The sequence below is a fragment of the Juglans regia genome, chromosome 8 (genome assembly GCF_001411555.2).
Source record: "Juglans regia cultivar Chandler chromosome 8, Walnut 2.0, whole genome shotgun sequence".
Taxonomy (NCBI): Eukaryota; Viridiplantae; Streptophyta; class Magnoliopsida; order Fagales; family Juglandaceae; genus Juglans; species Juglans regia.
Window position 1 is genome coordinate 26,171,237 of NC_049908.1, and position 12,439 is coordinate 26,183,675.

Sequence of the window (12,439 nt, forward strand, 5' to 3'; positions counted from 1 at the left end):
ATTCTAACTAGATCATTTACATCCCTATCATCAATTTAGTGTAGCTTTTAACTATAAATAGTATTGAAATACTCAAGCCACAAAATGATTACACAAAAATAATTTCATAAATTGATGTGTCTTGACGTGGTTTATCATATTGTAAAATTACTTTTATTATAAAGTAGATCTAATAAATCATATAAAATCACATCAATTTATAAGATTATTTTATATAATTTTTTTGTAGATGTAACAATATTCTTTTTAGAAAATATGATTCTCTTTATTTTTCTTTATGTAAAACCCTTGCCCACAAATATATATACTTTAATTGTTAGGCGTGCCCATTGGTACATTTTTTAACATGTTTAAATATCTTTTAAAAATAAAAAAATATATCAATATATTAATAATCAATTCCTTAATTAATAAATAAAAAAATTAAAAAAATTAAATGCATAAACAATCGAAATAAAATATAAAATGACAACCCTTTAATGGCTTCTTCTCCTATCAATAACCCCACTCACTGAAAATCTCTCTCTATCTCTCTCTCTCTCTCCCTCCCTCCCTCCTTATATCGCTCTTATTTTTCGCTGCTATCGAGCCATTGTCGCTGGTCCAGTTGCCGCCTCAGACTTTGCATGCCGCTGTTTTCTTCTTGGTTTAAACTCCTGTTATTTATAATAGAGGTAAGTTCTCCTACCGATTGACCCGTTACTGTATATTTAATTGGGTTTAGATGATCTGGGAATCCAAATTATGATGTCTGATTTTTAATGCAACAGAAATGGTCAGTTGTGAGGATACTCAGCATTAGAGGAGTTCATTAAAACAGATTTTGGGTCGATTTCTAAACGAAATTGAATAGGTTGTTGTTTCAGTTGCTAGAAATGTATGACTAGATTAGTTGGCAAATATGGTTCGATCGGAAAAATTTGATATTCTGAATTGAAAGTGAAGAGGTTTTTGTTGGATGATTTTGTTGTGGTTTGGCTATGTTAAAATGAAACTGGAGTGTGGTCTGAATTGAGATTGGTAAAAATGGATTTTGGGTGACGTCCAATTGGACATTTTTCTTACTAAACAAGTTGGGATTTGGTTAGAAAATCTAAATTTAGCTTAATGCATTTTTTTTCTAGGGAGAAAAAATTTGAGAAAACTGTTGGCTATTTTTGTTGCGGAAAACAGAGTTTCAATACAATTTGATTTTTTTTTTTTTTTTATCGTTATGTATTTAATTATTTAGATGATTTTTAGGATATTCATAACCAGATCCATAAATAAATCAGTTTGGTAATAGATATCCTTAAACATAATCTAACACCTCAACACATATCCAATTAAAATATGTATACTTAATATAATTTATGCTTATAAGACATGAGATTATGTTGATCAGGTTAGATTTAGTATTTGGTTTAGTTCAACCCATTTATATTAAACAGGCCGAAACAAGTTGAAATGAGTTCCGTTCAAGTCAATCTAATATTATTAGTTTATTAAATGAGTTATGCAGATGACGTGACACTACATATTTATTTAAATGGATAATTTTAGGATTGAGGTGTTTGATATGCTTAATTAAAGTTGGATTAGGGTTGAGTGATATGGCTGTACTTCCATAACTTCATTGACATTAACCTGACCTATGCACTTGAATTGCCACCCTAGCCTCATTCTTAGCAGAAAATGGTTGGATTATGTTGAATTTATTTATTTTAGAAATAGAAAAGAAAAATAATAAGAAGAAACAGTTTAGGGTATTGGATAATGATATAGTTTGGTCTGATTGAGATACAATACTGTAGAATCAATAACACTGAAGTTCTAGAAGAAAATCTTAGAAAAATCTTGGTTAGGGTGGGGCGAAGTCGACCTTGGAGATTGCACGTATACCAAACAATGAAAGTGGTTTGGCCTAAAGGGTTTGGAGGCTAGAGAGTTGGAATCGAGTAACCACGGTGAAACATCTCTGTGTGTACCAATGATTAACAATCTATACGGCTGACATGGGTTAATTATTAGAGGCTGTAGCTTTTTTAAGATCATGTTTTCTTCATTGTGGGGAAAGCGATAAAACCTCACTTTGTTATATTATTGACATCTTGGATGTCCATAATTAAGATATTTGGAAGATGATCTTGTCCTTAAGTCTGGCCTTGGTTTAATGCCAAATTGATAAACCTTGTTGACATATCAGATTGAGTGTGGCCTTTCATAGGACTGGTATGGAAAGCCATTGAGGACAACACTTTTACTCACTTTTAAGCCTAATAACTCTTTTTAGAATAGAGGATAGTACCCCATAATTTTATTAAGGAGCTCTTACTTGTGGCAGAGGAATTTTAAGTCTAATAACTCATGTCAAGGTAGAATCACTTGGAAGGTTGCTCCTAGTAATTATAAATTCTTGGTCTGTTTAATGCTTGGGAAACTTTTGACATCCAAGTAATGAGGTGAACTGGCATGGGGGTGGTTTGGTTTCCAGAGCTATCTCTTGGCATGCCTAATTCTATGACTTGCTATATATGGTAGACTTACTACTCATGGATGGCTCCTAGAGATAGTCCTTAATTGGTCACGTCATGTTCTTTGCAATTCTGCAGTGGGATGAAATCATGATCTGTTCTTCAATTGTCCTTCTCCTAAGTGGATAATCAGTCATCAGTTGCCCGTTGTGATAAATTATCAAACCTTGATGAGTCTTTCTCGGGAGGGCCACAAATATTTCAGTTTAGGCATTAATTACTCACCATTATTATGCTACAAAATCAGGGGAAGACATATATTATTGTGCTTTGAAGCTGTCTCGGGGAGGAATTTTGCGGAGCACAAGCCATATGCATATATTGAAGCATAGAATTTTCTAATTTTCTTGAATTTGTTAATTGGAGTTGATGCACATTGTTTAATCTATTACTCTTAACAGGTTTTTGACAAGAGTATTGTTTTACAAGTTGATGGGGAAAGGGAAAGATAAAAAATCTCCAAGGCCTCCCAGCATTGCTCCATCAATCCAAGGATTGTCGTCTTACTCCCATCTTGTGTTCTTTGAACTTATATTTATTTATATCTTTAATTTTGTGTTTATAAATCTATTGTTTATATTTTAGGAAATACCAAAAACATTTTATCCGGATTGGTTGAGCTATATGTATGGTTATTATGGAGCTATGCCACCTCCATTTTTTCCACCATTTGTTCCCCATCCAAATACCCATCACTATCCATGGGGAGGCCAGGTGATATAATTTGGGTTGACATTTTTTTATTCAGGTACATGATACTTACATTCATGATCTCATGTTGCAAACTGCAGCAATCGTTGGCCCGGCCATTTTTTTCGCCAATTCCTTACCTTATTGCATTCAACCCTAGAAGTTCAAGACATGTGGAACAGGTTGCAGAGCCCACCTCAGATTCAAGGCAACGTAATACTGCTGAAAGTGGAACTCGGGATAAATCAAATGTGAGGGATGAGCTTGATCAAGAATAGGTAATAAATCAATAAATTGGAATCTTTACTTTTTTTTTTTTTTTTTTTTTATCAATAATATACAACAATTGTTTCTAATGTGGCAATTTACTATGGTTTTCCAACCTACGAAATTTTTGTAGGATTTTGGTGGATTCAAAGAGAAACATGTAGATGAGGGCTCTGCTGAAGTGGCAAATGATGCTGCACATCATTTAAGGGCGGAAGAGGAGGTGGATAATGATGGGCGTGAAAATTTCATGAATGACGGGAAGGACAATGATAGTCTTGAAGAGCCCAAGTCCGGGATGTTGTTTAGTTCCAAGGAGGAGCTTTTTGCTTATTATAAACAGTATGGGAAACAAACTGGTTTTGGGGTCATGACACAAAGAAGTAAAAGGGAAGTGGATGGGAGTGCCAAATATTTAACGCTAGGATGTGCTCATGGTGGCAAGGCACGAAATCGAACATCCAATGTTTCTAAGCCACGTCCAACAACAAAGACGAATTTTAAGGCCAAGATTAATGTGATGTTGGTTGATGGATCATGGCGTGTGACTACAGTTGAGAATACACACAATCATGCACTAAATTCATTCAAGTCGAATTTCTTTAGATGTAATAGAAATGATGATGATGTTGTCAAGAGGCAGTTAGACGAAAACGATGAGATTGGCATACAAATGAATAAAAGTTTCGACGAGGTGGGTGAGCTCAAGAATATTCAATTTATAGAGAAAGATTGTCGAAATTCTATTGACAAAACACGACACCTTCAACTTGGTGAAGGAGGCGCTAAGGCACTATGTGAGTATTTTGAGAGAATGCAGCACGAGAATGATGGGTTCTATGTCATGATGGATTTGGATGATGATTCGAGACTGAGAAATGTTTTTTGGGCCGAGGCACTATGTGAGTATTTTGAGAGAATGCAGCACGAGAATGATGGGTTCTATGTCATGATGGATTTGGATGATGATTCGAGACTGAGAAATGTTTTTTGGGCCGATGCACGGAGTAGGGTAGCATATGAATATTTTGGAGATGTTGTTATGTTTGATACGACTTACTTGACTAATAGTTACAACATGCCCCTTGCACTTATCTTGGGTGTAAACCACCATGGTCAGTTAATCTTTTTAGGAGTAGGATTGATATCAATTGAAGATACAAATACTTTTGTTTGGTTATTTCATAAAAAATGCAATTGCAATTGTCTTTCCACAAACCCGACATAGATATTATTTGTGACATATTATGAAGAAACTACCAGAAGAGTTGGGTTCCCATGCTCAATATAGTCATGAATTGAAAAGTGCCCTACAACAATGCGTTTATGACTGTCAAACTTGTGAGGATTTTGAGAAGTCTTGGGATGTATTACTTATACATACAATTTGCATGATCATGCATGGCTACAAAGTTTATACAGTGAGAGAACGTATTGGGCACTAGTATATTTGAAAGATGCATTTTGGGCTGGAATGAGTACAATACAACAAAGCGAGAGCATGAATGCATTATTCGACAATTTGGTGTATTCAGGGTCTACATTGAAAGAATTTATTGATAAGTTTGATAATGCATTGAGGAAAAAGGTTGAGAATGAGAATGCAGCGGACTTTAACTTGTTCAAATACACAATTCCATGTATATCTCATTTATATGTTGAGAAGAAATTACAACAGTTGTACACTAATTCCAAGTTCAAAGAAGTACAACAAGAGATAATGGGGATGATATATTGTAATTCTCATCTTTATAAAACAGAGGGCGCAATTTCAATGTATCAAGTGTCCGATCAAGTACATGATGACTTCATCAAACCGGTTACATTTTCAGTTTACTTTAACGAAGATGAGTGTGAGGCAAAGTGCATATGTGGATTGTTTGAAATGAGAGGAATTTTGTGTAGACATATTCTTACTGTTTTCTCTGCCAAGAATGTGCAATCGTTACCTTTGAAGTACATTGTGGACCGGTGGAGGAAGGATCTAAAACGAAGATATACTTTTTTACAAAACAGTTATGATGACTTGAGTGGTAAACCTGATGCCCACAGATATTCCTGTTTGTTAAAGAGATGCTATGAAGTATTAACAATTGCATTGTCAAGTGATGATCATTTTGTTGATATGATGCGCCAGTTAGATGTGATGGATGAGAAATACAGTATGGCAAAGATCGTGATGGATGAGAAATACAGTATGGCAAAGATCCACTGATGTCGCAACGGGAAAATAAAAAGGGTACTCAGTCCTCATGTAATTAGTGACCGAGGCAGGCGGACAGTGAAGAGGAGGGTACCTAAGTAGAGAAAGTCATGAAGAGGTTACAAACAGGGAACAAGAAAGCATGTGACAATGGAGTTGCAAATGAGAGAAAAGAAACAGGTCAAAACATACTTATGCTATGATAATTTGTCATGCTTTACGCTTGGTTATGCTTATTGTTCAATTATTAATGAAGTAGGCTTGATTATGTTTATTTGTTGTGCTTGTACATTTTTTGAAACTTAGACATGTCAAGCTACTGAAGAAGGTCTATTGGAAACAAGTAGAGCTGCATTGGATATATGAACAAAGTCTCATTTCCATCAGGGGTTGAGTCCCAACATGGTTGTATGATTGGAACATAACAAAGTGTTATCACTCGGGTATACATATGATTATTCAAAGAAATTTGGACATATCAAACTGGTACTATGATATTGACCCGTCTTTATATTTGACTACAGATGTACTGTAGGAGCGATGGTAACTTCTGGCAATTGAAGAGTTGGGTCTATTTAAAATTACGCAACTTCTGCTTGTGGTTTTTGGTTTTTGGGAGCTTTGTCAGTTGCTGCTTTGCTGGTTGTAGCTTAGGCTTGGTTGCAACCATGTTTGGTTGGAGGCTGCTTGTTACACAAATATTTTTATTCGTCTGTCTTGATGTCCATCGGATTAAAACTAATGGAGAACATTTCACTCTTTCTATGATTTCTGATTGTTATCTCTGTCATTCATTTTGTTCATTGCTTTGGTGCAATCAGGATTTGTGCTGCAGCCGAAACCGATGCATTGTGTATATTGATTCAGCCTTTTTTTTTTTTTTTTATCGTCAATGTTTTGATCAATTTATACTTTAGACAAACAATATGACAATTTTCTGTAGTTGACTGTGTATACTTAAATTTGAAATTTGTTGTTCTGGGTGCTCTTAAATTTTGGTTAGCATATGGAAAATGCTATATGTACTCACATAACAATATGTGCTGATGTGTAGATATACTGAAAATTATAAAATTTGAAATTTGAATTTAAAAAAAAAAAAACTGATCATAAAATGAATCTCGTATGTAAATTATAAGTACATATGATGCTACTCTTCCCATTTTAACACTATATTACAAAAACAACCTAATAAAAAACAAACGAAAAAATAACTATTTACATCTCATGGATATAAGAACAACCCCGGTTTATTACACTGTAATAGAGATTTAAGAAGACGTAAAGTAAAACACTTTCTTATTCCACAATGATCGATTATTAAGGACAACGTATTGCAGGGCAGCTAGAGATAAAAGCAAAGGAGTGAGTAATTAAACAAGTTTGCCCTCTTGGTGTGTCCCTAGTGTAAATTGTATTTTTATTTTTTCAATTTTTTATTTCAAACATTTTTTAAGCATGTTTAAATATTTTCAAAAAATATAAAAAACTCAATACACTAATTATAAAGTAAAACCTAGCAGAACGCGAGAAATGGTGAAAACCCTAGCAGATCAAAGGTCGTGAGAAAAGGGAAGAAGCTTATGGAATCGAAGTGAAAAATAAAATGTAAAGTGTTAATTACATCCATGTACAGTAACACTATTTATAGGAATACGTGAAGAAATAAAATGACATGTGACTATCATGTGATACAAAAATGAATAAAGTGAATAAAAGAATAGAATTATAAGAAGATGAAAATAATAAGTCTAATTCCTGATACCCCTCTTCAAGATGAAGTGTATATAGAATGAACTCCCATCTTGAAAACTAAATGATGAAATTGTTGAAAACCAAAAGGTATAGTTAACACATTAGCAAGTTGATGACTGGAAGCTAGGTGAAAAGTCTTGACAATGCCAGATTGAATTTTCTCCTAAATGAAGTGACAATCCAACTCAATGTGTTTTGTTCGTTCATGGAAGATTGGATTGGCATCAATGTGTAGAGCAGCCTGACTATCACAAAAAAATTGAGCACTATGAGGATGAGAAATACCAAAGTTAGACAAGAGATTGAAAAACCAAATGATTTCACAAGTGGTAGAAGCGATGGATCTATACTCAACCTCTGCAGAAGACCTAGAAACAATGGTTTGTTTCTTTGTCTTCCATGAAACCAAAGAATCCCCAAGGCAAACACAATAACCACTTGTAGATCTTCTATTGTCAATATAAGAAGTCCAATCAGAATCAACAGAGGCTTTGGGGGATAGTGTATTTGTAGCTGGAAAGAAAAGACCATGGCCCAGAGTGCCTTTGATGCATTGTAAAATTTTGTAGGCTGCTTGTAAATGAGGCTGCCTAGGCTGAGCCATGTATTGGCTAAGCCTATTGACAGAGTAACATAAGTTTGGCCGAGTTAATATGAGGTAAAGAAGTCGACCTATTAGTCTTCTGTAAACTGTAGGGTCAGACATCAAGTCTCCCGCATCCTTACTCAACTTAATGTTTTGTTCCAGGGGAAAAGCAACTGGTTTAGAAGCAAGTAAACCAGTATCTTGAAGAATTTCCAAAGAATATTTTCTTTGACACAAAGAAATACAAGCAGGAGACCGAGCCACTTCCAAACCAAGAAAATATTTGAGCTTAACCAGGTCCTCAAGCTTAAATTTCTGATCAAGCAAGGACTTTAAAAACTCAACAGATTTCATATCATTACTAGCAATGAAAATATCATCTATATAGACAAGAAGGGTAATGAAAGAGGAACCCTCAATCTTAGTAAAAATGGAATAATCAGATTTGGATTGCTGAAAACCCATACTGAGTATAGAAGTTGAAAACTTTGAGAACCACTGCTGTGAGGCTTGTTTCAAGTCATAGAGTAATTTATTCAATTCGCAAACTTGAAACCCCACTTTTATATGGAAACTAGGAGGTAAGACCATGTACTTCTTCAAATAAATCTCCATGTAGAAAATCATTATTTACATCAAGTTGTGTAAGATGCTAACCTTTCACGGTAACAATGGCCAAAAGAGTTCTAACAGTAGCCATTTTAGCAACAGGTGAAAAAGTTTCAAAATAATCCAACCCTTCAGTTTAAGTATAACCATTGGCAATCAACCTTGCTTTATATCTTTCAATTGAACTATTAGCACAATACTTGATCTTATACACCCATTTGCAACCAATAGGCTTCTTACCGGGAGGTAAAGAAGTAACAGTTCATGTATTATTAATTTCCAAAACTGTAATCTCAGCTGACATAGTATCTCTCCAATGAGAGTGCTTGTCAGCTTGATGATAGAACTTAGATTCAGTATCGGCAGAAATGGATATGACAAAGGATTTGTGTGAAGCAGAAAGATTAGCATAAGATAAAAAATTGAAAATATCATATTTGGGAGATGAAGGCAAAAATGAAGAAGAACCTGATGAATTAGAAATTGTTGAAGCATCTTATGTAGAGTGCGTAAAAGAAGAATTGCAATGAAAATTCTGTAAGTAACCAGGTACCTTTTTGATTCTAGAAGATCTTTTAGGAAGACCAGAAGGTAATGGAACAGTGATAGAAGGCAATGGGGAAGAATTATTAACAGAAGGTGAAGAATCATTGGAATGAGAAGTTGAAGAACTAACATATGGCGAAGAATCATTTCGGTGAGAAGGTGAAGAAGACCTAAGAAATGAATCAATAGAGGATGTTGTTGAAGGCACAATTAAAGAATTTAAAGTTTAACATTCAATTGGTTTATGAAAAATTGAAGAAAAATTAGTATTGTTTTGAGAAGTAAAATGAAAAATATGTTCATGAAAAACTATATTTCTTGAAATAAAAGATTTGAATAAAAGCTCAAAAGGAGATTTATGATTTAAAGGAGTAGCAAGCCTGTTAATAAGGTAAGTTGCTGTTAAAACAACATTACCCAAAAAATTAATAGGCAGATGAGACTGAATCATCATTGTTCTAGCTACATTAAGAATGTATTGATGCTTTCTCTCTACAACTAAATTTTGTTGAGGAGTTTCAATACAACTATGCTGATGTACGATGTATTTAGAATGCAAAAAAGAAGCAAAGAAAAATTAAGTGCTATGATCAGTGTGAAGTGACTTTATTTTTAAATGAAATTGTGTCTTAGCCATTTTATAAAAAAACTCTAAAAGTATGTGAAACTTCAGATTTTTTTTTAAGAAGATAAAGCCATGTAGCACAAGTTGAATCATCAACAATAGTCAAACAATATTTGTAACCTTCAACAGTAGGTACATTATATGGTCCCCAAACATCACAATGAACAAAATCAAATGGGGTAGCAGACATATGAACATTATTAGGGAAATGTAACTTCGTTTGTTTAGCTAAAGGACAAATCATGCAAGGAGTGCAAAGAAACAGTCAATTTAGGAGCAAAATTATTCAAAACAGCATCCTAGAATTAGAAGGATGACAAAGTCTATTATGCCAAAGTTCATAATTAGAGCATTTAGAAGAAATGAAGCAAACATGAGAAGATATTGTTTCAGGTAAACAAGCAGCATATGTGATAAAAACAATTAGGTTTAGAAACAGAAAGGCCTGACTGTTGCAGTATATAGAGGCCTCCTTGCAATCTACCCACTCCAATCAGCCTCTAACGAATCAGATCCTGTATTAGACAAGTGTCAGAGGAAAACAAAAAATAGCAAGTTAGTGATTGTGTTAACTTGCTAGTGGATATTAATTTGAATTTAAAAGTTGAAACGCATAGAATGTCATGTAGAATAAGATGTTTAGAAATATACACAAAACCAATATGTGTAATAGACACAGATTGACCATTAGGAAGCTTTACAAAGGCATTAACAAAACTGGTAATGTAAGTAAAACAATCAATAGAAGGAACCATATGATCAATGGCTCCAGTATCATAGAATTGGAATTAAAAGGAACAGATTGAGCAATAGAAAAAACATAATGAGTATTATTTCGAGGAAAAATAATACCAGAAAAATTATATGACACAACTGCATTGACAACATAAGGAACTTCATGAGCAGATTTAGAAGGATGAAACAAATTTAGAAGCTGTTGATATTGAGCCTCAGTCAATGAAAAAGGATAAGCAACTGAAGAATTGCTATCACTGAGGACAACATTATTAGCCATAGATTGTTGCCTCTGTTTTGGTTTGTAGCCTAGGCGAAAGTCATGCAACTTGTAACACTTTTCAACCACTTGAGAAATAGAGGAAATTTATTTCTATAACTGAAAAATGTGAGGTCCATTTTTATGAGAAAATCGTTCCTTAAAATCCGACCAGATCTCACAAGTAGTTGTAATATACAAGATACTAGAATAAATTTCAGGAGAAACAAAGTTTAATATCTAAGATATCACCATATTGTTACATCAGAGCGATGGAGAGAAAAGAGAATCTGTTGAATCCAAAGGTTTAGTAGTGGATCCATCAACAAATCCAAGCTTGTTCTTCGCCGAGAAAGCCATAGTCATTGAGCGAGACCAGGCATGGTAGTTCTCACCGAGAAAAGGTGCGTAACCAAGAAAACACCAGGACTGTCACTAGGATGAAGAAAAAAAAGGAGAAGTGGCATCCTCGAATATGGATTTGTGAGACAGTGCCATCGAAGCAAGATAAAAGGACGTCTGATACCATGTAAAGTAAACCCTAGCAGAGCACAAGAAATGGTGAAAACCCTAGGAGACCAAAGGTAGAGAGAAAATGGAAGAAGCGTCTAGAATTAAAGTGAAAAATAAAATGTAAAGTGTTAATTACATTCGTGTAGAGTAGCACTATTTATAGGAATACATGAAGAAATAAAATGACATGTGACTATCATGTGATACAAAAGTGAATAAAGTGAATAAAAGAATAGAATAATAAGAAGATGAAAATAATAAATCTAATTCCTGATACTAATAGTCATTTATTTAATCATTAACTAAAAAAATATTAAAAAATAAAATAAAATATATGAACGGTCAAATTGAGAAGATAAACTCAGGGGACATAATATCATTTTCCATTAAACAAACTCAATGGAACGTCAAATACAAGAAAACCAAGACATGAAGATCATCAAGGTAGTCTTCAAAGATTGGTAGAAGCCAATGTATTTCCAACCTTAATGACAAATCGGTACCTAACATCACCTTGTTAAGGTAGTCTATTGGAATACCTTAAATTTCCTTCATCTCTTAAATTTCCTTCAATCCTCCTGTGGGACTCCTCACAACCATTTTTCCTCCTATCAAAACAAATCTTATTAACTCTATAGCTATAGATGAACAAGCTTATGGAATTCCAAGGTATAACATAGGGAAAAGTAAGTGGTTGACCTAAAAGGAAATTACCCATAGGCATAGGAAAGACTAGTAGCTCAAGCGGCTTTTCTAGTGCACCCAACATAACAAGCTTTCCATGAGACTTTAACAAACCAAATAAGGGCAAAATGAAATGCGATATTGTATCTAGTACACCATCAAACATGCCCAGCCCGTCTCCCCTCCCTTTCTCTTTCTCTTCTCCCTCTCTTTCTTCTTCCCTCACTATCTCCCTTTCACTCCAGTGACCTTCCTCCTAGCCCATGAGCTCTGCACACCGCCACTACGTACCCATCCGTTCTTGCCACACGTCTTCGAGCTCAGCCCCTCCTCTACCACCTCTCACCACCGCACATCTCTCCATTCCGAGCCTCAAATTGTAGGCCAAACCCCCCTGTCGGGATCATCTTTCCTTCACCCTTTGACGGTCACACTCATAGACCGTCTCAACCCC

General features: G+C 34.6%; 2 protein-coding genes across 3 annotated transcripts; both read left to right on the plus strand.

Moving 5' to 3' along the window:
- The first annotated feature begins 508 nt into the window (after positions 1–508).
- On the plus strand, positions 509–6,449 carry LOC108986830 (protein FAR-RED IMPAIRED RESPONSE 1-like). Of its 2 annotated transcripts, XM_035693426.1 has the most exons (7): positions 509–674; positions 2,915–3,227; positions 3,305–3,454; positions 3,604–4,260; positions 4,366–5,853; positions 5,980–6,116; positions 6,198–6,449. In XM_035693426.1, exons 2-5 carry the CDS (start codon positions 3,138–3,140, stop codon positions 4,696–4,698), a joined length of 1,230 nt encoding a protein of 409 aa, XP_035549319.1. In that variant the 5' UTR covers positions 509–674; positions 2,915–3,137; the 3' UTR covers positions 4,699–5,853; positions 5,980–6,116; positions 6,198–6,449. The 2 variants fall into 2 exon arrangements, with proteins under 2 accessions (XP_035549319.1, XP_035549318.1); XM_035693425.1 differs by having other exon boundaries at positions 3,604–5,853.
- Positions 4,972–5,685, plus strand: LOC108986821 (protein FAR-RED ELONGATED HYPOCOTYL 3-like). The gene has a single exon (XM_018959582.1). The coding sequence runs from the start codon at positions 4,972–4,974 to the stop codon at positions 5,683–5,685; it is 714 nt and encodes a 237-aa protein (XP_018815127.1).
- Positions 6,450–12,439: the final 5,990 nt, after the last annotated feature.

What these genes read in the sequence shown, in the direction of transcription:
- LOC108986830 (XM_035693425.1), top strand. Translation starts at nt 3,138, where the DNA reads ATGTATGGTTATTATGGAGCTATGCCACCTCCATTTTTTCCACCATTT. An exon ending in ACTATCCATGGGGAGGCCAG is followed by an intron (nt 3,228 to 3,304) that starts GTGATATAATTT and finishes TGCAAACTGCAG; the next exon opens with CAATCGTTGGCCCGGCCATT. An exon ending in GAACTCGGGATAAATCAAAT is followed by an intron (nt 3,455 to 3,603) that starts GTGAGGGATGAG and finishes AAATTTTTGTAG; the next exon opens with GATTTTGGTGGATTCAAAGA.
- LOC108986821 (XM_018959582.1), top strand. Translation starts at nt 4,972, where the DNA reads ATGAATGCATTATTCGACAATTTGGTGTATTCAGGGTCTACATTGAAA.